The sequence below is a fragment of the Brachycentrus maculatus genome, unplaced genomic scaffold (assembly GCF_059751285.1).
Source record: "Brachycentrus maculatus isolate JH-2025_06_01 unplaced genomic scaffold, ASM5975128v1 h1tg000064l, whole genome shotgun sequence".
NCBI classification, from domain to species: Eukaryota; Metazoa; Arthropoda; class Insecta; order Trichoptera; family Brachycentridae; genus Brachycentrus; species Brachycentrus maculatus.
In genome coordinates, this window is record NW_028280818.1 from 117,741 (window position 1) to 140,931 (window position 23,191).

The window sequence follows — 23,191 nt, forward strand, 5'->3', positions numbered from 1 at the left end:
AGTACACTGTCTCACTGGGCAAACCCAAACATAAATGAAGTTCGTATACTCGTAAATACCCAGACTTCCATATTCTTCTTCAGTTATATTGAGATGTCAATATATCTTCTCCGTCTTATTCCTCATTGCTGAGGGTTGTGACCCTTGCAGAAGCAATGACTCTTCTCCAGTTATCCCTTGACTGCGCTGCACGTAGCGCTCCAACCACCGAGGTGCCTGCTGCTGCCTTATTTTGATCGGTCCATCGTGTGGGGGATCTTCCTCTCCCTCTCTTTCCCTCCAGGCTACCGATCACAACTAGTCGTTCCAGGCTATCCTCGTTGCCACGCGCAACGTGTCCAAAGAACTGGAGAATCCGTCGGGTACATATATTGGCCTGAGTCAAGCCATCCAAGCGTAGTTCCTGGCGAATGGACTAATTGGTGCGTCTAGCTGTCCGTGGAATTCGGAGCATGTGCCTCCAACACCCCATTTCGAAGGCATCTATTTTTTCCTTTCTGCTGCTTTTATGGTCCATGTTTCAGCAGCATAGAGAAAAATGGAGTGGACCAAGCTCCTGACTAGCTTCATCTTGGTGTTGTTACTCACACCCCGGTCTGTGTCAATATATAAATTAATGATAATAACACTGGTTCGGTTAAAATTGAATGGAGTAGTGGATTGGTTAACTGTGAACCGTAATTGAAGTTTAATTAGCAGTTGAACTGAGCCATGCAACGTCTGTCAGGTTGAATGACACATGATTGAAGGGCAAATCGCTCACTCCTTTCAACAACGTCATATATAAAAAATTGACGATTTTCAGTTGTGTATGTTTTCGGAATGCCCAGAAAATGTACCATATCCCAGCAAAAGCGGCATATTTTTAACTTAATATTTACCCACTGCAGGGCAGAAAGTGTTATTTTTGCATTTGAAGAAAAGGTATTGTTTCATTATTTTTTTGAATATACTAAATATTTTTTACTGTAAGGACTGTTTCAATTTTTTTTAATTAAACTTAATATTTTTCAAATGGAGAATAAACATTCAGGTTTTACCTAAAAAGATCTGTTACACAGTAAAAAGTTCAATAAGTGGCTTGATATTTATTTTTTAATACATTTCATTATATTTTTAAACTTTAAAAACGATCTCCTGAAAAATCATGTTTTTTGATATCGCTCACTCCTTTCAAGAACGTCATAAATCAAAAAACTTGATTTCTCAGGAGAACGTTTTTAAATTTTAATAATATAATACAATGTATTAAAAATAAATATCAAGCCACTTAATGAACTTTTTACTGTGCAACAGATCTTTTTAGGTAAAACCTGAAGGTTTTTTCTTCATTTGAAAAATATTTAGTGTGTTTAAAAAAAATATTAAACAATACCTTTTCTTCAAAATCCAAAAACAACACTTTCTGCCCTGTATCGGGTAAATATTAAGTTTAAAATATGCCTCTTTTACTGGGATATAGTAAATTTTTTGGGCGTTCCGAAAACATGCACAACTGAAAATTTACGATTTTTGATTTATGACGTTCTTGAAAGGAGTGAGCGATATATGACGTTGTTGAAAGGAGTGAGCGATGTGTGTAAAAGCAGTTGGCGACGCAACATAATAACAATGCAGAAGTGTTGAATGTTTTTTTAAACTGGCGCCTGAAATGTTATTCAAATACGTGCGCTATACGTCGTCAGATGAATGGGCAAATTAAATGTTGAATTAATCATTTCACCACCTTTTATTCGTTGAATAGAAGAACTCACTTTATTTTTTGTATATTAAAAATCTATTTTGTATATTAAATATTGAAATCTTTTAGTACACAACCATAATACATGATTTACACACAAGGAAGGTTTGATAGTCCCAAGAATTAACAATCAATATGGGAGTCCAACACTGCAATACATATATCATTCCGAACATTTTTAATTTGTTGCCGATGGAGGTTAGAGGTCAAAATAAAGTATGGAACAAAGACAAAATAAAGGAATGGGCAAATGATCAAGAGTTAATTTTAGAAAATTGTAAAATGTTTATATTCTTAATTTTTTTCTCTTTTTTGTGTGGATATATAGGGTCCGCCATCTAAAGTTTTTTTTTTCAACTAGTGCTTATTTCGTGAATGGTAACACTTAGCTCATGTCTGATTTGACAGATAATTAGTTTTATCCTTCCGCTGAGCGAATATGGTTGTGTATACGCTTGAACAACGCTGGAAAATATTGCGACATTACTTTGAAAATCATGGTAATGTTGCAGAATGTGTGCGAAAATTGCGTACGGTTTTTGGAAGAAGAGAAGCACCGTCAGCTCCGTATGTTCGTTATCTTGTGAAAAAAGTGAAAGAAACTGGCATCCTCATCGATAAACCAAAGCGTGAAAAGCCAAAAACAGTGCGTACACCCGAGAATATCGATGTTGTGGCAGAAAGTGTGCGTGAAGCGCCATCAACATCAATTCACCGTCGTTCTCAACAATTGAACATTTCGGAGACATCATTGAGACGAATTTTGCATAAAGACCTTGGTATGACGCCATACAAAGTCCAATTGGTTCAGGAGTTGAAGCCAACTGACCATCCAATGCGTTTTCGCTTCGCTGAGTGGGCCTGCGATCGACTTACAGAAGATGCCGATTTTGCCAAAAAAATCATCTTTTCGGATGAAGCTCATTTTGATCTTGGCGGGTATGTAAACAAGCAAAATTGTCGTATTTGGGGCACAGAAAACCCGCACGCATACATTGAAAAGCCGGTACACCCAAAACGAGTCACTGTTTGGTGCGGATTTTGGTCCAGAGGCATAATTGGGCCATTTTTCTTTGAAAATGAGCAAGGAGTGGCCGTTACAGTCAATGGCGATCGTTATCGGGCCATGTTGAACGGATTTTTGTTCACAAAAATTGAAGAGGAGGATATTGGCAACATTTGGTTTCAACAGGACGGCGCTACGTGCCACACAGCCGAAGCTACACTCGATGTTTTGCGCCCTGTTTTTGAAAAAAAAAAGTTATTTGGTGGACCCTTTATTAGGTTAAAATGGTTAAAAACAAATAAAAATGTATTGAAAAAGAACTCCAGTGACAAGACACACAAGGTGGCTTGGTGGGTCTCTGCAATATATATTTTTTTAATTGTTTAAAATTGTGATTTAAATCAATGTATACAATTTATATTTATAAAAAAAAGCATTGTTAACTTTGTGGTATGGTAATATAACAAAGTGAACGATGAATGATAATGTTTTTAACTCTCTTTAAAACTAAAAGAGTCGTCAACATAACGGGGGCATCTTCTTTACAGCTTAATCTGACAATTTTTTCTATAATTCATGGTAAAATATGTCACCTTGCCAAAAGGATAAATCATTTCGAATCTGCGAAATAACCATTGTATATTTTAATACAACTTTTTTACAATACATCTTTTGTTGACAGTATTTCGTCAGTTTAATTGTGAATGCAAACTGATCAACAAATACAAGACATGACATTGTCAAGAGCGATGAATGGAAAAGTTGTGATTAAAATAAGATTTCAATATTTAAAGCAGATACTTCCAGAACAAAATCTCGACTTCGAACCTCCGAGATGAAGACTCTCCGATCTATAACCGGAAACACATTGCGAGACCGAGTAAGAAATACCGAAATCCGGAGCATGTGTAAGACGGATGATATCGTGAGGTGGGGACGACAATGAAGGGGATACTGGAAGGAACATATAAACAGAATGTCAGAAGACAGACTTCCACGTATCGCCCTTCAAAGTAACCGTGAAGGACGCGTGAAGGATCCCTAGGATCTACAAAACGAGAAGAAGACTTTTTTACAATACATCTTTTGCTGACAGTATTTTGTCAGTTTAATTGTGAATGCAAATCAATCAACTAATGCAGACGTGACATTGTCAAGAGGGGTGAATGGGAAAGTGTGATTAAAATAATATTTCAATATTTTTCGACAGTTTAAAGAGCAGGTTAAACAGTTTTATTTTCATGTTTCAGATGGACTAACAGATTATTTTGGACTGGATACAAAAGGGATTTGGAAGCATCCGACCTCTACCAACCACTCAAAGACCACAAGTCAAGTAAGAATACAATGATATGTTACATTTTGTACTGTTAATACGTTAAATGCCATGGCGGGCACTGGTGATCTTGCCTGTATTAGACCGCAGCGCCTTAGGGCACCAGTGACCTCAATCAAGGGCTATATTCAAATGCATAATAAAATATATAAATAATGTTAAATATATATTTTATTATACATTTGCATATAGATATAATAAAAATGCACAGACTTCCATATCTATGTTAAGATATAAAAAATAATATGATTAATGATACTCATTTGAATGTGTTTTTTTTCTGTTTTTAGATCTTTTAGGGGACAAATTTGAAAAGTTATGGGAAGACGAAATGAAAAAGAAGTCGCCAAGCCTCCTGAGGGTCATTCTTCGCTGCTACGGCCTGCAGTGTGCCATGTTTGGGTTCCTGCTCCTCTTCATGGAGTGCGTTCTCAGGTAAATCCACTCAGGAAAGGTTGGATAACATGCAAAATGATAAAAAGTACATTGAAATGTGTTCATTTCATTTATTATATTATATATATTAAACCATATCCGCTCCCTAGGCGGAGCACACGTAGTCCACAAACTGTCTCCAGGCTTTTCTGTCGGCTGCCAGCTCCCTCGCATCCTCCCAAGTCAGATCCGCGTCCCGAAGTTCTTACGAGAACTGCCGACGAATTGTCAGCAGTGGTCGTCCTGGGCGGCGCGAACCTGATGCCTTGTAAAAGAGGCAAGCTTGATGGCGGCTCTCGGGAGGCATGCGGAGTACATGGCCAAGCCAACTGAATCGCCTTTTCTTGACGACAGTTGTGACCAAGATTTGCTGCGTCTCTTCATTCCTCACAAAGTCAAACCACCGCACGCCTAAAATTCTCCGCAGACATTTATTCTCAAAGCTTAGTACACGGCTGCTCTGGGCCCTTGTAAGGTGCCATGTTTCACAGCCGTATAAGAGAACAGGAGCAATGCAGGCACTGTATAGGCGTCATTTGGTCTTCACCAAGTAAAAATCCGATCTCCAGACAGCCTTCATACTGTTAAATGCGGACCCTGCGAGTCCTAATCGCACTCCCAGTTCCTTTTTAGGTTTTCCCAGTTAATTTTATTTGAACACCGAAAATATGACAGAAACATAATAAGGAAACAATGCGCAACATGTCCTCTCAGCAAAAGAGCTACCTAAGCACTGAGGACTGTCGCCAGGCGCGCAAATATAATGCGTGCAGTCGGGTAAAGGAAAAGGGACATTCGTTTGAAAATGCCATAACTTGGCGAAACAATTCGCTCACTCCTTTCAACAATGTCATATAAGTATCAAAAAATTTGATTTTTTATGAGGTCATTTTTAAAGTTGAAAAATATAATCAAATGTATTAAAAATAAATATTAAGCCACTTTTTGAACTTTTTACTGTGTAACAGATCTTTTTAGGTAAAACCTGAAGGTTTTTTCATCCATTTGAAAAATATTTAGTATATTTAAAAAAATAATTAAACAATACCTTTTCTTCAAAATGCAAAAACAACACTTTCTGCCCTGTAGCGGGTAAATATTAAGTTAAAAATATGCCGCTTTTGCTGGGATATTTATAGTACATTTTCTGGGCATTCCAAAAAAATTAACAACTGAAAATTGACAATTTTTGATATATGACGTTGTTGAAAAGAGTGAGCGAATTGTCACAATATTGATATTTATGTGTTTTTTTAACAATAAAATACAACTCCTTATGAGAGGTACAACTGTATAATAAAATTTTAAGCAAACAATAAACATCCCGTTACATCAATAAGTATGTAATCGCCGATCAAAGAAACACTGCTTCGTAGTGTAGTAAGTAGACACCCGGCGGGCCGCGGGTTGGCCACCCTTGGTCTAACCTAACCTAACCTAACCAAGAATCTACTGTACCGCAAAGTGATTGCCGAACCAATCAAGTTTGGTTTCCAGGTTGATCCAGCCCGTGTTCCTGGGCAACCTGATATCGTACAGCATGCCCAACCAGACGCACATCACGCGAGATGAAGCGTACCTGTACGCCGCGGGCGTGGTGGCCTGCTCCGCCATCAACGTGATCGTGGTCCACCCCTACATGATGGGCATCCTGCACATGGGCATGAAGTTCCGCGTGGGCTGCTGCTCACTCATCTACAGGAAGGTAGGTCCTCGAGCCACATTCGTGCATCTATGGGCTCTTGGTGCTTAGGGGAGGCCAGGGATTGTAATTGAAACACTTATCGGATGAATAGTATTTATTAACCTTTTAACCGCGTTAACTTTGTTCCTGAGAGACGCCCGTACGCGGTGGTATTTCGCCGTTTTTAAATGATTACTTTTATCATGTATTTAGTTAAGAAACAATTTATTTTCCTAAACAAAAACGTTCAATGGGATTCATTGTGCCTTTTCAGTACTCTATAATACACTTGTGTCACATTATTCTTGAAATATATCGTAATATAAACAAATAAGATCGTAACATAAATAAATCAAAGCACGCATCGTGTGTCACTCTTACCCACTGGGATGCGTAGCGTCGAGAGTGAGACAGATATAGGGCATGCTTATGGCGGACTAATTACCGACCTCAAGAAAAATCAGGGATCTGTTCTTTTATTTATCCTTGTGATGTTACAAATTATTAGTCAGATATTTCAACAGATGTCATAAGGCCAAAGATTGACGTATTATTTTATCCAAAGTTTCACACCATGAAAAAATCCCTCCAAGTTGAACTGAGGTTGGAAACTTGAAGCAAAGTAAAAACACATACGCTTATGTCGGCCGCGTATGGGGCATGTTTTGTGAAAACACATACGGTTATGCGAGCCGCGTGGATCCGGTTAAAATATTCTTCATAGCGTGGTAGAAGACGCGTAGCTGTTCCCGAGTTGACGGAGCACGAGCGTTCCGAGGCAGAGTCAGTTGCTGGTCGTAGAGGTCGCGTAGCTGTGTAGAACTACAATGGCACTATTCGCGCTCCTGGAAGAGAACTGTGATGTTACTGGTCGTGCTCCCTGTTGAGGAATGAGAGAGCTTCTGGGGGCTTAGCCTTATATATTCTCCAGATCCTTATCTCAGCCTTGCATTGTTTCCTTATAAAACCATTGGAAATACGCTCCCTCAGACGAATGTGTGGAAAATCATTGTATGACAGAATTAAAAACGAAGATATAAGAAAGGAATGTAAGGCTGAACAAGGAATAATTGAAAAGATTAGGAAGAGTCCTTTACGGTGGTATGGACATGTAGAGCGAATGGATAACGAGAGAATGACTAAGAAAATATATGTGGCGAATGTGAGAGGGAAAACAGAACGAGGACGACCGAAAAAGACTTGGCACGATCAGATCAATCAGAACCTAAAATCTGGCGGTGTCAAAAGTCTGCGTAATCGGAGGGCATGTATGACTATATGTATGGATGTGAAGGAGGCGAGGAGTGTATGTCAAGAGTGTGGCGTTCCATCCTCTCTGCCTACCCTTGCGGAGAAACGGCGTGATGGTAGTAGTAGTAGTACCATTGGAATATCTATCATACTTGGTTTTGCTGCACCGAGGGATTGCATTCTGCCTACATTCAGTCTGCTTTCATCCTGCTTTTTCAGACTGCAAACTCCATGCTTCGCTTCCACACATTAGGGTTTGCAGTGTACCAGGAGTCTATTATGCGCTGCCGTTTTAGCTTTTGCCGAAAGGTTCTTACCTGGACAGTTTTTACCTTTTTACGATTTGTTCACAAATGATTTATTTCCGTCGCTGTTAATAAATAACTTTGTGTAAAGTCCTGAAGAGGAGAAGGTGGACATGGTTGGGACATGTCCTTAGAATGCCACCTGAGAGCATCAACCCTTCGTGTCTCTTCTTCCAACCCCGAGGATTCCGGCGCCCCGGAAGGCCGCTGACGACCATTCACCGACTATACTCAGCGGAACTTCGAGACGCCGGACTGACCTGGGAGGAAGCCAAGGAGATGGCGCGTAGTGACTTGGAGACGTCTCGTGTTGGCCATATGCTCCACCTAGGGAGCCAACATGGAAAGAAGAAGAAGAAGAAGAAAGTGTTAATGTAGCTCTCTTGTTTCAGGCGCTGAGACTGTCCAAGACCGCTCTGGGGGAGACCACAGTGGGCCAAGTGGTCAACCTGCTGTCCAACGACGTGAACCGCTTCGATGTGGCCATCATCTTCCTGCACTACCTGTGGATCGGGCCGCTGCAGACACTCCTCGTCACCTTCATGATGTGGAGGCTCATCGGCTACTCCGCTGTTGTCGGGGTTGTCTTCATGCTGCTGTTCATTCCTCTGCAAGGTAAAATCTATTTTTTTTTGTCTAAATAATTATTCTGAATTTGCCAATCACCTAATAGAAAATAATCACTCATTTGATAGAAATAAAGGTCTAAATACAGTGAAACCTCTATCTATCGTTTTTCAAGGGACCTATCGAAATAAACTATGAATGCGGGAAAAGAATTTGTATGACATACCAGTAACTTGAGTGTACTTTTTTTGCAAATTTGCACAAAAATAGTTGATTTTAGAAAAAAAAAAAAAAAAACAGAAACAAAAATCAAAGCGGCGTGATGGTTAGTTAGTTAGTTAAAATTAAAACTTACCGGAGTAATCAGTATGGCCCAAAGACCGGGAAGGTTGAAGAGTCCTGCTCCGTAGTATACTACAATCCACTCTTCTGTATTGTTTCCAGGATGGCTCGGGAAGAGAACATCCGTTCTCCGCCTGCGGACGGCGCTTCGTACGGACGAAAGAGTCCGTCTGATGAACGAGATCATCAGCGGGATCCAAGTCATCAAGATGTACACCTGGGAGGATCCCTTCGCACAACTTGTTCGCTTGGCCAGAAGGTACGGTCCATTTTCAGCACGGAGTGAATGGATTACGAGAGAAAGACTAAGAAAGCAAACTTTTTGACAAATCGCTCACTCTTTCAAACAACGTCATATATCAAAAAACGACAATTTTCAGTTGTGCGTGTTTCCGGAATGCCCAGAAAATGTACTATATCCCAGCAAAAGCGGCATATTTTTAACTTTGTATTTAACCGCAACAGGGCAGAATGTTTTTGCATTTTGAAGAAAAAGTATTGTTCAATTATTCTTTTAAATATACTCTAAATATTTTTCAAATGGAGAAAAAACATTCAGGTTTTACATAAAAAGATGTGTTGCACAGTAAAAAGTACAATAAGTGGCTTGATATTTATTTTTAATACATTTTATAACTTTAAAAATGATCTCCTGAAAAATCAATTTTTTTTATATATGACGTTGAAAGGAGTGACTGCGGCATATTTTTTGGTGTGACTATGGCAACACTGAGCTCGAGGACACAAACACCAATCCCGGTCAGTCACCAATCCCGTAATGTCACAACGTAACATGCTCGCCGCGAGCGATGTTACGACGAAATGCTCCGGTCAGTCTTCATCTTAACATTTTGAAAATTGCTGTTTTATCGGCTTCTCTGCGATTGTTCCCGATATATTGGAATGCGTTGAACATGTTAAATGAAATTGTGTCGGGTTGTGGTCCCGTGGTTAGTGTCGCGGACTCTTGAATCAGAGTTTCTCGGTTCGAACCCACTCTACCACAATTTGATATCTATTTCTAATAATGAGCTGCTTAGGCTCACAGAAATAGTATGAATAAGTATTTACAACATTTTGAGTGTGTCCAAATACTTGTTCACAAAATCAGGATTATCTCCAATTACAGGAGTTATTTTCATATTATTTTTTGACATCTCATCAAAGATGAAGAAGAATATGGAAGTCTGAGCATTTACGGGGCTGACGACCGTCATAGGCTGGTTTAAGTGATCACTTTTCATCTCACCAATAGATGTCTCTAGTGAAGTTCTGGTGATTCAAGAATAATGTTTCAAAATTGGTTCATATATATAGAACATCCAAGAATTTGAGTAGTGTGGTTGTCAATAATGGGTAGAATTGGGGAATGTTACACGTGTGTAAAGTGTCAAAAAATAATATGAATAAGTATTTTTGTAAACAATAAAAATGCAAATACCTAAAAAATATATATTTTGAATTTCAGACGCGAAATAAAGGAGATCCGCGCCACGTCGTACATAAAGGGCGTCCTAATATCGTTCATCATGTTTGTGACGAGGGTGTCCCTGTTCCTGAGCATCCTGACCTACGTGCTGGCCGGGGAGTACATCTCGGCCGAGACTGTCTTCGTGATCACCTCCTACTACAACGTCCTCAGACAGACCATGACGGTGTTCTTCCCCCAAGGTAACTACACCAACTGAGCTACATACAACTTTTTTTTTCTTTTTTTTCATATATCGCTCACTCCTTTCAAGAACGTCATAAATCAAAAAACTTGATTTTTCAGGAGAACGCTTTTTAAGTTTGAAATATAATACAATGTATTAAAAATAAATATCAAGCCACTTATTGAACTTTTTACTGTGCAACAGATCTTTTTAGGTAAAACCTGAAGGTTTTTTCTCCATTCGAAAAATATTAAGTATATTTAAAAAAATAATTTAACAATACCTTTTTTTCAAAATGCAAAAACAACACTTTCTGCCCTATAGCGGGTAAATATTAAGCTAAAAATATGCGGCTTTTGCTGGGATATAGTACATTTTCTGAGCATTCCGAAAACATGCACAACTGAAAATTGACAATTTTTGATTTATGACGTTCTTGAAAGGAGTGAGCGATATGGTATAATGGCGTTGCATATAGAATATATTGCTTTTGCCAATGTCAAGTTAATTAAATAATATTATTTAATTATAAATTATGATAAACTTATTATTAAACTATAAATTGATTCTGTTCAAGCTAGATAAAATTCTATGTTGTATACACAACAAGGCAGGAGTTGAAAATATTATAATATTATAACACAATACTTAAACTCATTCAATTTAAATGATAGTCTTGGAATGGCTCAGTGAACTAGAATGGAGGTCTGTGCTCCGTTCTGGAGGTCCCGGGTTCGATTCCCAGGGGGGGTCAAATAAATATAAGTGATTTATTCGATTTTACACTGGACTGGTACTTGAAGCGGAGGGCTGATCACCTTTCCTTTCCTTCATGTGTAAAACGATCAAGATAACACTGCGTTCATATGAAACAGTGCCCTATGCACCATTGGGGTGCGGATAAGGGTTTTATTATATTATATTATTATACACAACAAGGCAGGAGTTGAAAACCACGATTTTATATAATTTTTCTGACAAATGAATTTAAAATGAATGAATTTAAGTAGTGTATTATAATAATAATTATGTATAAGTTATGGTAAGGCACTTTGTTATATGCACAACAAGGCAGGGGTTGAAAACCATGATTTAATATTTTTTTTTTCTGACAAAATGAATTTAAAATAAATGAGTTTAAGTATTACATGTAATTATTTACCTATTATTATAATATAATATTATAATACAATACTTAAACTCATTCAATTTAAATGATAGTCTTGGAATGGCTCAGTGAACTAGAATGGATTTTGTAATGGCTTAGCGGATTGGACTTGAATTATACCACCGTGATCAAAAAGTTTCCAGAATGTGTTCAGTAAATTGAAAATACAAGATTATTCATCAAAATCGATATTGTCCCCTTCAAAGTACTCCCCATCGACTTCAATGCACTAATGCCAGCGCTTGATCAATCCTCGAAACATTTTTTATAATCGGTTTTCGGTATGGCCATCAGAGCCATCTTTGATTTTTCTATGACCTCATCTCGGATGCTGTAACGCGTTCCGGGAGCGGTTTCTTGAGTCGACTGAATAGGAGAGCCAAATCAGGTGAATTCAGTGGTTGTTGGATGGTATTCGTTCCGTTTTTACCCAAATAATGACGGATAACGATGGCATTGTGCGACGGTGCATTATCGCGGTGCAAAATCCACGAGTTTTTTGTAACTATTTTTTATTATATATTTTTACTAAATGCAAAGCTGTACAATTCCCAAATAAATAAAATTTAAAAATTTTAAAAAATTAGACACAATAGCTCGTACTTCTCTCCTCTCAGCACATGCCCCGGATAGGACACCTTCCGGACTTTGATACCAGTCAGCAACTGTCTCCCTGCTCTTGCTCTTTGGAGCACATTTTCATTGCTGACCATATCAGTCCATGGAATACGTAGCATTCTACGATGTAGCCATACAAGCTGTACTATTCCCAAATAAAAAAAATGAAATAATAAATAACGTGTAATTTTGCAGGAATCGCGCAGATCGCCGAGGCAACCATATCCATCGGCCGCCTGCAGAAGTTCATGCTGTACGAGGAGACGACCAAACCGCTGCCGCCACCTGAAGTGGACGCCAACTCGACGGAGAAGCCCAACGGCAAGCACAAGGACGACGTGAAGTTCGTCAACTCGACGTCAAGCAGCGAGAAGGAGGCGCGCGTGGAGGGCCGCTTCCGCCACCTGGACGAGGAGGAGCGCGTGGAGGCGCTGGACGACGTCAAGCGGAAGGTGCCTGACGCCGGCGAGAGCCCGGCCGTCGTGCTGAGCAGCGTCACCGCCAAGTGGGTCGGCGAGCAGTCGGAGGACACGCTCAGCAACATTACCATGAAAGTCAAGCCGGGAAGGTTGGTTCTTGTATTTAAGCCTGTTGATAAGATGGTGTTTAATTAAATTAAAATTATGCGGAATAGTGAACAATAGATTTTAAGAAGTAGTGGTATTTACAAATAAACTTTAAAAAAAATTAAACTTATATTTTCCATTTGAAATTTCAGCTTGGTGGCCGTGATTGGTCCCGTGGGAGCCGGCAAGAGCTCCCTGTTCAACGCCATCCTGCAGGAACTGCCTCTCAACAGCGGGACTCTGCAAGTCAACGGGAAGATTGCGTACGCATCGCAAGAACCCTGGCTATTTGTTGGTACGTAAAAATCCGAATGCTGGACGATGTATAATACCTACTCTAGGCAACTAGAAACTGCTGAAACGCGAATGCTTTGATCCGTAGGTGGTTCTGAACCTTTTTGAAGTAAGGGAGCACTTTTGATCATAAGGAAAATTCGCACCAAAACTAAAGATCAGTACATCATTAATTTTAACTAAATCAGTCTATGCCCGCCTCCATAGTGCAATGGTCAGCACGCTCGGCTACCGTTCTGGAGGTCCCGGGTTCGATTCCCAGGGGGGTCAAATAAATATAAGTGATTTTTTCACTGTAATATTTATTCAATACTACCCTGGACTGGTACCTGAAGCGGAGGGCTGATCACCTTTCCTTCATGTGTAAACGATCAAGATAACACTGCATTTATATGAAGCAGTGCCCTATGCACCATTGGGGTGCGGATAAGGGTTAATATATAATAAAAATTGACGCAGTGTTATCTTGATCATTACTTACATGAAGGCAAGGTGATCACTCTTGCGCTTCAGGAACCAGTCCAGTAATATTTATTTTCACCCCCCCTGGGAATCAAACCCGGGACCTCCAGCACGGTAGCTAAACACGCTGACCATTACACCACGGAGGCGGACAGAAAAGTCCTTATAGGGCTTATGACTGGTCATAAGCCCTTTAAACACCCAGACTTCCATATCATTCTTCACCTATATTGAGATGTCAAAAAAATGTAAAAATAACTCCTAAAAATCTACCCCGATTTGTGAAAAGTATTAGGACCTCGAAATTTTATGAAAAAGTCAATTTTTGGTTTACAGGCTCCATTCGCCAGAACATCCTGTTTGGGGCTCCCATGGAGAGGGTCCGCTACAACATGGTGATCAGGAAGTGCGCCCTGGAGAGAGACTTCTCCCTCTTCCCGCGAGGAGACAAAACAGTGGTCGGAGAGAGAGGAATCAGTCTTAGCGGAGGTTAGCATACTGTACCTTTCTTCCTAGGTCACAAGCTTCGTGATGATTGGCTTGTTTCTTTCATGGTCAGTCTCCGCTCCATTCCTTTATTTTGCCTTTGTTCCATATTTCATTTTGACCTCTAACATCCGTCTACATCCGTAACATTAAGTAAGCATCTAGTTGTTCCCTACATGTTTCAACCGATGAATCAGTCAACGATAACTTGTATCTTGCAGCAGTAGTGCGAATGATTGTCTCGTTCCCGCAGGTCAGAGGGCGCGCATCAACCTGGCGCGCGCAGTGTACCGGAGGGCGGACATCTTCCTGCTGGACGACCCGCTGTCGGCCGTGGACTCCCACGTCGGCAGGCAGCTCTTCGACAACTGCATCGCCGGCTTCTTGAGACCCGCCACCCGGATTCTCATCACCCATCAGCTGCAGTACCTGCATGAAGTGGACCATGTATGTTTCCCATTATTTTCAAAATATTCCAATCATAGATGTTCCAACGGTGATGTAAGGAAAGAATGCTAGGCTGGGATATAAAGTATTTTCCATCATATTAAGAAAGTGTGTTGAGATGGTTTGGACATGTGGAAGGAATGAGTGAGGAAAGAACGATAAAACAAATTTATGAGGGGAGTGTAGTTGAAAAAAAATCAGAGGAAGACCGAGAACAACTTGGCATAATCAAGTATGTCGAGTACTTGAAAGTGGTCAGGTCAGGAGTCGGAATAATCGGCGGGTGTGTACGAGGGGATGCATGAATGTGGAAGAGGCGACAATTGTTTTTAAAGACACATTTTAGTCCGCCTCCTTAGTGTAATGGTCAGCACGCTTGGCTACCGTACTGGAGGTCCCGGGTTCGATTCCCAGGGGGGGTCAAATAAATGTTAGTGATTTTTTCACTCTTAATATTTATTAAATATTACCCTGGACTGGTACCTGAAGCGGAGGGCTGATCACCTTTCCTTCATGTGTTAACGATCAAGATAACGCTGCGTTTATATGATGCAGTGCCCTATGCACCATCGGGGTGCGGATAAGGGTTTGAATGAATGAAAAATGTGCGAGGGGATGGATGAATGTAGAAGAGGCGACGATTGTTTTTAAAGACATATTAGTGCACCGTCCACTCTTTTCACAGCATTCACTCTCCTTTCAATATCTTTATCGATCTTTCCGTCCCTAGAAAACATACATACTTCCCTAGTAAAGGTAATCTTCCATCTGTTCCATAATTTCCTCTTTTACTAATATTTTACACCCAGATACATTCATCTCTTTCAAAAACTATAAATTTAGATTTGCCATTCATTGGCAAATCACTTTCCCCACACACCTCATACACTTTTGTCACCACAAATATAACTAATTTACAAACAAACCATCACGCCACTTCTCCGCAGGGGTAGGCTGAGAGAATAGAATGCCACACCACTCTGTCTTTGCAAAAAATCTTAGCCTCTTCCACATTCATGCATCTCCTCATACATAATAATAATAATATAATAAAACCCTTATCCGCACCCCAATGGTGCATTGGGCACTGCTTCATATAAACGCAGTGTTATCTTGATCGTTTACACATGAAGGAAAGGTGATCAGCCCTCCGCTTCAGGTACCAGTCCAGGGTAATATTGAATAAATATTACAGTGAAAAAATCACCCCCCCGGGAATCGAACCCGGGACCTCCAGAACGGTAGCCGGGCGTGCTGACAATTGCATATGTCCGCCTCATACAAACCCGCCGATTATTTCAACTTAGGAGATGAAATACCTGACCGCTTTCAAGCATTTGGCATACCTGATCGTGCCAAGTTTTTCTCGATCTTCCTCTGCTCCGTTTTCCAACTACATTTGCTAAATTTTAACGTATATAATTTCTGCTAAAATACATAGGCTTTCTTTACTCCAGATGCATTTGATAATGGGCTGATCTTTGTTCTTCCCTTTTAGATTATAATTCTCAAGAATGGAGTAATAGCGGCGGAGGGTTCCTTCGAAGCTCTTCAAGCGTCAGGTCTGGACTTTGCGGAGCTCCTGAAGAGTGGGTCCGAAGAGGAGGAGCAAGTGGAACTGCCGGTGGACGCCACGGACGACACTGGCTCCAGAGAGTTCCATCGCCATCTCAGCATTAATTCTGTAAGTGTATGCGTCAGGGAGGTGAATACTTTGAATGGGACCCAGACATGTCGCTCACTCCTTTCAAGAACGTCATGTATCAAAAATCGTAATTTTTCAGTTGTGCATGTTTTCGGAATGCCCAGAAAATGTACTATATCCCAGCAAAAGCGGCATATTTTTAACTTAATATTTACCCGCTACAGGGAAGAAAGTGTTGTTTTTGCATTTTTAAAAAAAGGTATTGTTTAATTATTTTTTTAAATATACTAAATATTTTCCAAATAGAAAAAAAACCTTCATGTTTTACCTAAAAAGATCTTCTGCACAGTAAAAAGTTCAATAAGAGGCTTGATATTTGTTTTTAATACATTGTATTATATTTTTAAACTTTAAAAATGTTCTCCTGAAAAATCAAGTTTTTTGTATTATTTTTTGACATCTCATCAAAGATGAAGAAGAATATGGAAGTCTGGGCATTTACGGGGCTTACGACCGTCATAGGCTGGTTTAAGTGATCACTTTACACACGTGTAACATTCACCAATTCTACCCATTATTGACAACCACACTACTCAAATTCTCGGAAGTTCTATATATATGAACTAATTTAGAAACCTTGTTCATGAATCACTAGAACTTCACTAGAGACATCTATTGGTGAGATGTAAAGAAGCTTTTTTACTAAGCAGAAACTCTTATATTAGTATGTGAGATCCGAATCCTGGATTATAATCACACACATGAGAAACGCCAGAAAATACCATTTTCATTTTTATTATTAAGCTTATAATTTGACCAGATAGTTAATTATCTGGTCAAGTTTTTTGATTTATGATGTTGAAAAGAGTGAGCGATGTAACGTCCAAATAAAATGCATTTTGTTTAATGACATCATTAATTTAATACACGTTGTGGTTACTGGGGCAGGTTCCTAAATGGACCTACCCTTGTCGAAGCAATGACTCTTCTCCAGTTATCCCTTGACAATTGATATCAGTCAACAGTATTCTCTAAGCAAGTGAGTAGGACTTTCATCTTCTGCATATCATCATATAACACCCTCACCTTGACATATTACGTTACGATGAGTACGTTTCCCTTTCCAGACGACATCGGCCGATGAAGTGAACCTGCCCCCGGCCGACAGCGAGGAGGAGCAGCGCAGCAAGGGGGCCGTGGGGGGCCGGGTGTACTCCGCGTACCTCCGCGCCGCCGGCTCCTGGGTCCTCACGGCCTCCCTGCTGGCCGCGGCCGTGCTGGCGCAGATCTTCGCCTCGGGATCCGACTACTGGACCAGCTACTGGTAATTAGATTTTTTTTTTCTTTATTTTAAATTCTTTTGCATTATACAAACATGGCATAATTTCAAATACAAAAAAAATATGAATAAAATATAAATACAAAAAAAGATCCCACAAAGGCGTGGCCTGTGTGTGGGTAAACAATATAATTTAGGACATAGTAAAGGATTGTTACTTCATTTTTAATGTGCTTATAATCTATCATTTACATATTATATAAGATATTATGGTGTTAGAATAAATTTATCCAATATTACCCCGGACTGGTACCTGAAGCGGAGGGCTGATCATCTTCGCTTCGTGTGTTAACGATCAAGATAACACTGCATTTATATGATGCAGTGCCCTATGCACCATTGGGGTGCGGATAAGGGTTTAGAGAAAGAAAGAAGAAGAAAAGATACTAGTAAGATACTAGTTACAATAATTCAATTAAATTTATTGAATAATTCATTTACACATGACAAACTTATGGTAGGGACTGACCGGAGCCATTCCGTCGTAACGTGTTACGTTACGATGCGAGCATTCGTGTAGTCAGTATAGTGAGCCATGCGGCCCCATCCATAGTTTCCGATGAGTCGAAACCTCTTCTAGTGGAACTGAAGGTCTGCTAATGACAGTCAACAGTCCGCCTTCTCCCGAGGAGTGCAACGTGGTTTCCTCCCAGCAATGAGCAAATGCTGACAAGTTCCTGATTGGCCCACACTAGATTATCCCTCCTGTTCCCAACACAGATTCAAATAAAAACATATTTAATTAGCTAGAAGAAGCAAAAATCCACTAAATGATCTATAAACCTTGTACATTATAAGCAAGGTAAATAATACAATACATGCAATTCCCATCTAAAAAAAAAAAGTTTCTGATGCTCGCCGCGAGCGATGTTACGACGTTATGTTACGACGAAATGCTCCGGTCAGTCTCCACCGTTACATTTAAGGCTATCAATAATATAAATTACAAAATAAGTAAAAATACCAAATTCACAGCATTTTGGTTGTATGTACAACCAAAATGCTGTGAACTTGTGCTGAAATAAGGTTTTATATGTTTTCTTTATTTGATTTGCAGGGTAAACGTGGAAGAGTTGAGTTCCACCGGCCACTTTGTATTCGCAAACAATGTCAACACTAGTTCCACCGGCCTGGACTTTGTGTTGGTGGACCTTGGAAACGACTCCTACCTCACCAGAGCTCACTTTATCTACATTTACTCGGGTAATTCTTTATTCTTATATTATTTTTTGACATCTCATCAAAGATGAAGTAATATGGAAGTCTGGGCATTTACGGGGCTGGCGACCGTCATAGGATGGTTTAAGTGATCACTTTACACACGTGTAACATTCACCAATTCCACCCACTATTGACACTACTCAAATTCTTGGAGGTTCTTTATATTTGAACCAATTTAGAAACCTTGATCTTGAATCACTAGAACTTCACTAGAGACATCTATTGGTGAGATGTAAAGAAGCTTTTTACTAAGCAGAAATCCAGATAATATAATCCAGATAATACAATTGGAGATAATCCAGATTTTGTGAACAAGTATTTGGACATACTCAAAATGTTGTCTTTTAGGCTGGTTCAAGCGATCACTTTAAACACGAGTAACATACACCAATTCCACCCACTATTGACAACCACACTACTCAAATTTTTGGAAGTTCTATATATATGAACTGATTTTGAAACATTTTCAATTTTTCAATTTATTCAATAATTAATATATACATTACAAACTAACATTTAAGGCGTAAACATTAAAAAAATATATATTTAAAAAGTAAGCAAGAAGACTCTTGTTAATTGTGTAGAAGAATCCCGCTTCGGAAAACTCCTTCGGACACATGGAACAGATCAATATCCAATGTGATATTGTTCAACATAGCGGTAGCTCTTCCTACAGGCATAACCATCGGCAGGTTGGTCCTGTGTATAGGAATGTGAAACAATCAATGCCGACGCTGTCTTAGGTAACTATCGGGAACATACAGACCGATGCTCCGGAAAATTTCAGGATTATCGATCATACCACGCAACAATCGACATTATTCTTGAATCACCAGAACTTCACTAGAGACATCTATTGGTGAGATGAAAAGAAGCTTTTTATTGAGCAGAAACTCTTTTATTAGTATCTTTCTTCTTCTTCTCTAGCCTTCTGTTCTACACTGCTGGATATAGACTTCTTCCGTATCCTTCCTTTTTTTGGTTGGTTGCTGCTCCCAACAAGTTTTTACCCCCCACAGCGGCTGTGTCGATGGACCATTTATTTTGAGGTCTTCCAACGCCTCTTTTATTCTCTGAAAGTCTACACCTGCGGACTGCTGGCGACGGGATTTGATATTTCGCTCATTCCTTTCAAGAACGTCATAAATCAAAAAACTTGATTTTTCAGGAGAACGTTTTTAAAGTTTGAAAATATAACACAATGTATTAAAAATTCATTTTAATCCACTTATTGAACTTTTTAGCGTGCAACAGATCTTTTTAGATAAAACCTGACGGTTTTTTCTCCATTTGAAAAATATTTAGTATATTTAAAAAAATAATTAAACAACATCTTTTCTTCAAAATGCAAAAACAACACTTTCTGCCCTGTAGCAGGTAAATATTATGTTAAAAACATGCCGCTTTTGCCGGGATATAGTACATTTTCTGGGCATTCCGAAAACATGTACAACTGAAAATTGTTGATTTTTGATTTATGACGTTCTTGAAAGGAGTGAGCGATATATAAAGAAAGAGTACATGACCACATCATTAAAAAATGGTAGTAACAATAAAAAGTAATGAAAGTTCTATAAATCAAACATTAAATCTATAAATACATAGTTATCTTTGTCTCCGATGCCAGCTCTCATCGTGACGCTGATAGTCTTGACGATGGGGCGCTCGTTCATGTTCTTCTGGCTGTCCATGCGCGCCTCCACGACGCTGCACGACGACATGTTCCGCGCCATCACGCGCGCCACCATGCGCTTCTTCCACACCAACCCCTCGGGCCGCATCCTCAACCGCTTCTCCAAGGACATGGGCTCCATCGACGAGATGCTGCCCATGGCCGTCATAGATGTCCTCCAGGTATGCCATGGGTGTCTCTCTCTTGGAGCATGGAATGATGAACACACTAGCCCTATGTTCAGAATGTTCCAGGGCAAAGTGTGGAAGCGTGGTTAGCCCGTTGGCACTGATCACGGGCACACTCATCCACTAACTCCTCAGAGGTTGCAAACAATTGTATGAAATAATGAAAAGAATAAATGCTCAACTTACTTGATATATCCGCGTTTATTTTGGACAAAAGAATTTTGTTTTACAATTACTTAAGATTAACCGGATCCACGCGGCTCGTATAACCGTATGTGTTTTCACAAAACATTCTCCGTACGCGGCTGACATAACCGTATGTGTTTTTACTTTGCTCCAAGTTTCGAACCTCAGTTCAACTTGGAGGGATTTTTTCATGGTGTGGAACTTTGAATAAAATAATACGTCAATCCTTGGCCTTATGACATCTGTTAATAATTTGTAACATCTGACTAATAATTTGTAACATCACAAGGATAAATAAAAGAACAGATCCCTGATTTTTCTTGCGGTCGGTAATTATATTATGCCCTATATCTGTCTCACTCGCGACGCTACGCATCGCCAGTGGGTAAGAGTGACACACGATGTGTGCTTTGATTTATTTATGTTACGATCTTATTTGTTTATATTACGATATATTTCAAGAATAATGTGACACAAGTGTATTATAGAGTACCAAAAAGGCACAATGAATCCCATTGAACGTTTTTGTTTAGGAAAATAAATCGTTTCTTAACTAAATACATGATAAAAGTAATCATTTAAAAAACGGCGAAATACCGCCGCGCACGGGCGTCTCAGGAACAAAGTGAACGCAGTTAAAAGGTTTACAGGTTTTACGCTAAACTTGTATTCACTAAAATGTTACAAATTTCGTCACGACGAAATGGTACGGTAAATGGGCAACTGAAGGTAGGTCAGGTCGCTCCAGTGGCTCGGGACGAAAGAGAATCACCTTGCGTTGTAACGTTGTTACCACCAATATTTGTTGCGCCCTACGCCTTATCTCTTTCGAGTCGATACCTTCAGATACCTTGGAACACTCATGGTGGAGGATGGTAGTGTCCAGAAGGAACTGAATGTACGGCTCGGAACGGCAGGAGCTATATTCAATAAAATGCGCAATGTCTGGGACTCACTGCTTTACTCGACAAAAACCAAGTGTCGTCTCTTTAACGCCTTCATCCTAACAGTGTTGCTGTACGGATGTGAGTCGTGGCACCTCACCAAAGCTCAAAGCGAGAAACTAGCAAGTTTTGAAAATAGATGCCTGAGGCGAATACTGGGTATAAAGTGGTATGACTTCGTCAGGAATGACGATGTGAGGAGAAAAACTCAACAGCCCCTCATACTGAAAGTCCTGAAGAGAAGAAGGTGGACATGGTTGGGACATGTCCTTAGAATGCCACCTGAGGGCATCAACCCCTCATGTTTCTTCTTCCAACCCCGAGATTCCGGCGCCCCGGAAGGCCGCTGACGACCATTCACCGACTATACTCAGCGGAACTTCGAGACGCCGGATTGACCTGGGAGGAAGCCAAGGAGATGGCGCGTGACAGAGTGACTTGGAGACGACTCGTGTTGGCCATATGCTCCACCTAGGGAGCGAACATGGAAGAAGAAGACGCCTTATCTCTTCATTCCTCACAAAGTCAAACCCCTGCACGCCTAAAACTCTATTTTTAATAATACACTGTCTGTCTCCTTTTAATAATAAATCAATAATATTGGAACTTTCTAGATTGGTCTCTCTCTGATCGGTATTGTGGTCGTGATCACCATAGTCAACTACTGGCTGCTGCTCCCTACGCTGGTAGTAGGCTACATCTTCTACCTTCTGAGGATCTACTACCTGTCCACCTCCCGGAGTGTCAAGCGTCTCGAGGGAGTCAGTAAGTAATGTTTAAAAACGAGATCTGAAAAATCAAGTTTTTTTCATATGTGTCGTTGAAAGGAGTGAGCAATTTGTGAAACCGTAATTTTCTGTAGATGGCTCTAGTTATCAAGTCAGTACATGAACACTGGTCAGTGTTTGATAATGTCTTGATAAGACGAAACGCGTCACATATTATCTTATATATGTAAATAAAAGTAGAATTTAATCCAATAACCCTGTTTAATTTTGGTTATCTTCTTCTTCAAACCCTTATCTGCACCCCAATGGTGCATAGGGCACTGCATCATATAAACGCAGTGTTATCTTGATCGTTAACACATGAAGGAAAGGTGATCAGTCCAGGGTAATATTGAATAAATATTAGAGTTAAAAAATCACTTATGTTTATTTTACCTCCCCCCCCTTGGGAATCGAACCCGGGACCTCCTGTACGGCAGCCCAGCGTGCTGACCATTACACTACGGAGGCAGACAGTTTTGGATATATTACCCCAAAAATTTTAAATGTAATTCCACCAACTGTCTGCAGTTACAATAAATAAGAAAACATTTAAATTTTAGTTTGTAATGTGTATGTCAATTATAAATAAATAAATATAATTATTCACAGCCCGCAGTCCCGTGTTCTCCCACCTGAACGCCTCGCTGCAGGGCATGACCACCATCCGCGCGTTTGCGGCCCAGAGCACCCTGGAGGGGGAGTTCGACTCCCACCAGGACCTGCACAGCTCCGCCTGGTACCTCTTCATAGCCACCTCCCGCGCCTTCGGCTTCTGGCTGGACATCGTCTGCGTGCTCTACATCGGCATCGTCACCTTCAGCTTCTTCCTCATGGGCGACAGTGAGTACCGCCTGTGTCTCCAT

At 40.1% G+C, this 23,191-nt stretch overlaps 1 protein-coding gene across 1 annotated transcript in view; it reads left to right on the forward strand.

The window, feature by feature from the left end:
- The window catches only part of LOC148311454 (putative multidrug resistance-associated protein lethal(2)03659), a 49,515-nt gene that overhangs the window by 17,101 nt on the left and 9,223 nt on the right, over positions 1–23,191 (forward strand). Inside the window, exons 3-18 of the mRNA XM_088256592.1 lie at positions 3,998–4,083; positions 4,374–4,518; positions 6,016–6,223; positions 8,151–8,373; positions 8,770–8,926; positions 10,136–10,338; positions 12,304–12,676; positions 12,827–12,969; positions 13,767–13,919; positions 14,170–14,363; positions 15,862–16,047; positions 17,136–17,332; positions 18,405–18,550; positions 20,196–20,422; positions 22,173–22,323; positions 22,938–23,168. Coding sequence (XP_088112718.1) covers positions 3,998–4,083; positions 4,374–4,518; positions 6,016–6,223; positions 8,151–8,373; positions 8,770–8,926; positions 10,136–10,338; positions 12,304–12,676; positions 12,827–12,969; positions 13,767–13,919; positions 14,170–14,363; positions 15,862–16,047; positions 17,136–17,332; positions 18,405–18,550; positions 20,196–20,422; positions 22,173–22,323; positions 22,938–23,168 — 3,023 coding nt within the window. The remainder of the gene's footprint in view (positions 1–3,997; positions 4,084–4,373; positions 4,519–6,015; positions 6,224–8,150; positions 8,374–8,769; positions 8,927–10,135; positions 10,339–12,303; positions 12,677–12,826; positions 12,970–13,766; positions 13,920–14,169; positions 14,364–15,861; positions 16,048–17,135; positions 17,333–18,404; positions 18,551–20,195; positions 20,423–22,172; positions 22,324–22,937; positions 23,169–23,191) is intronic.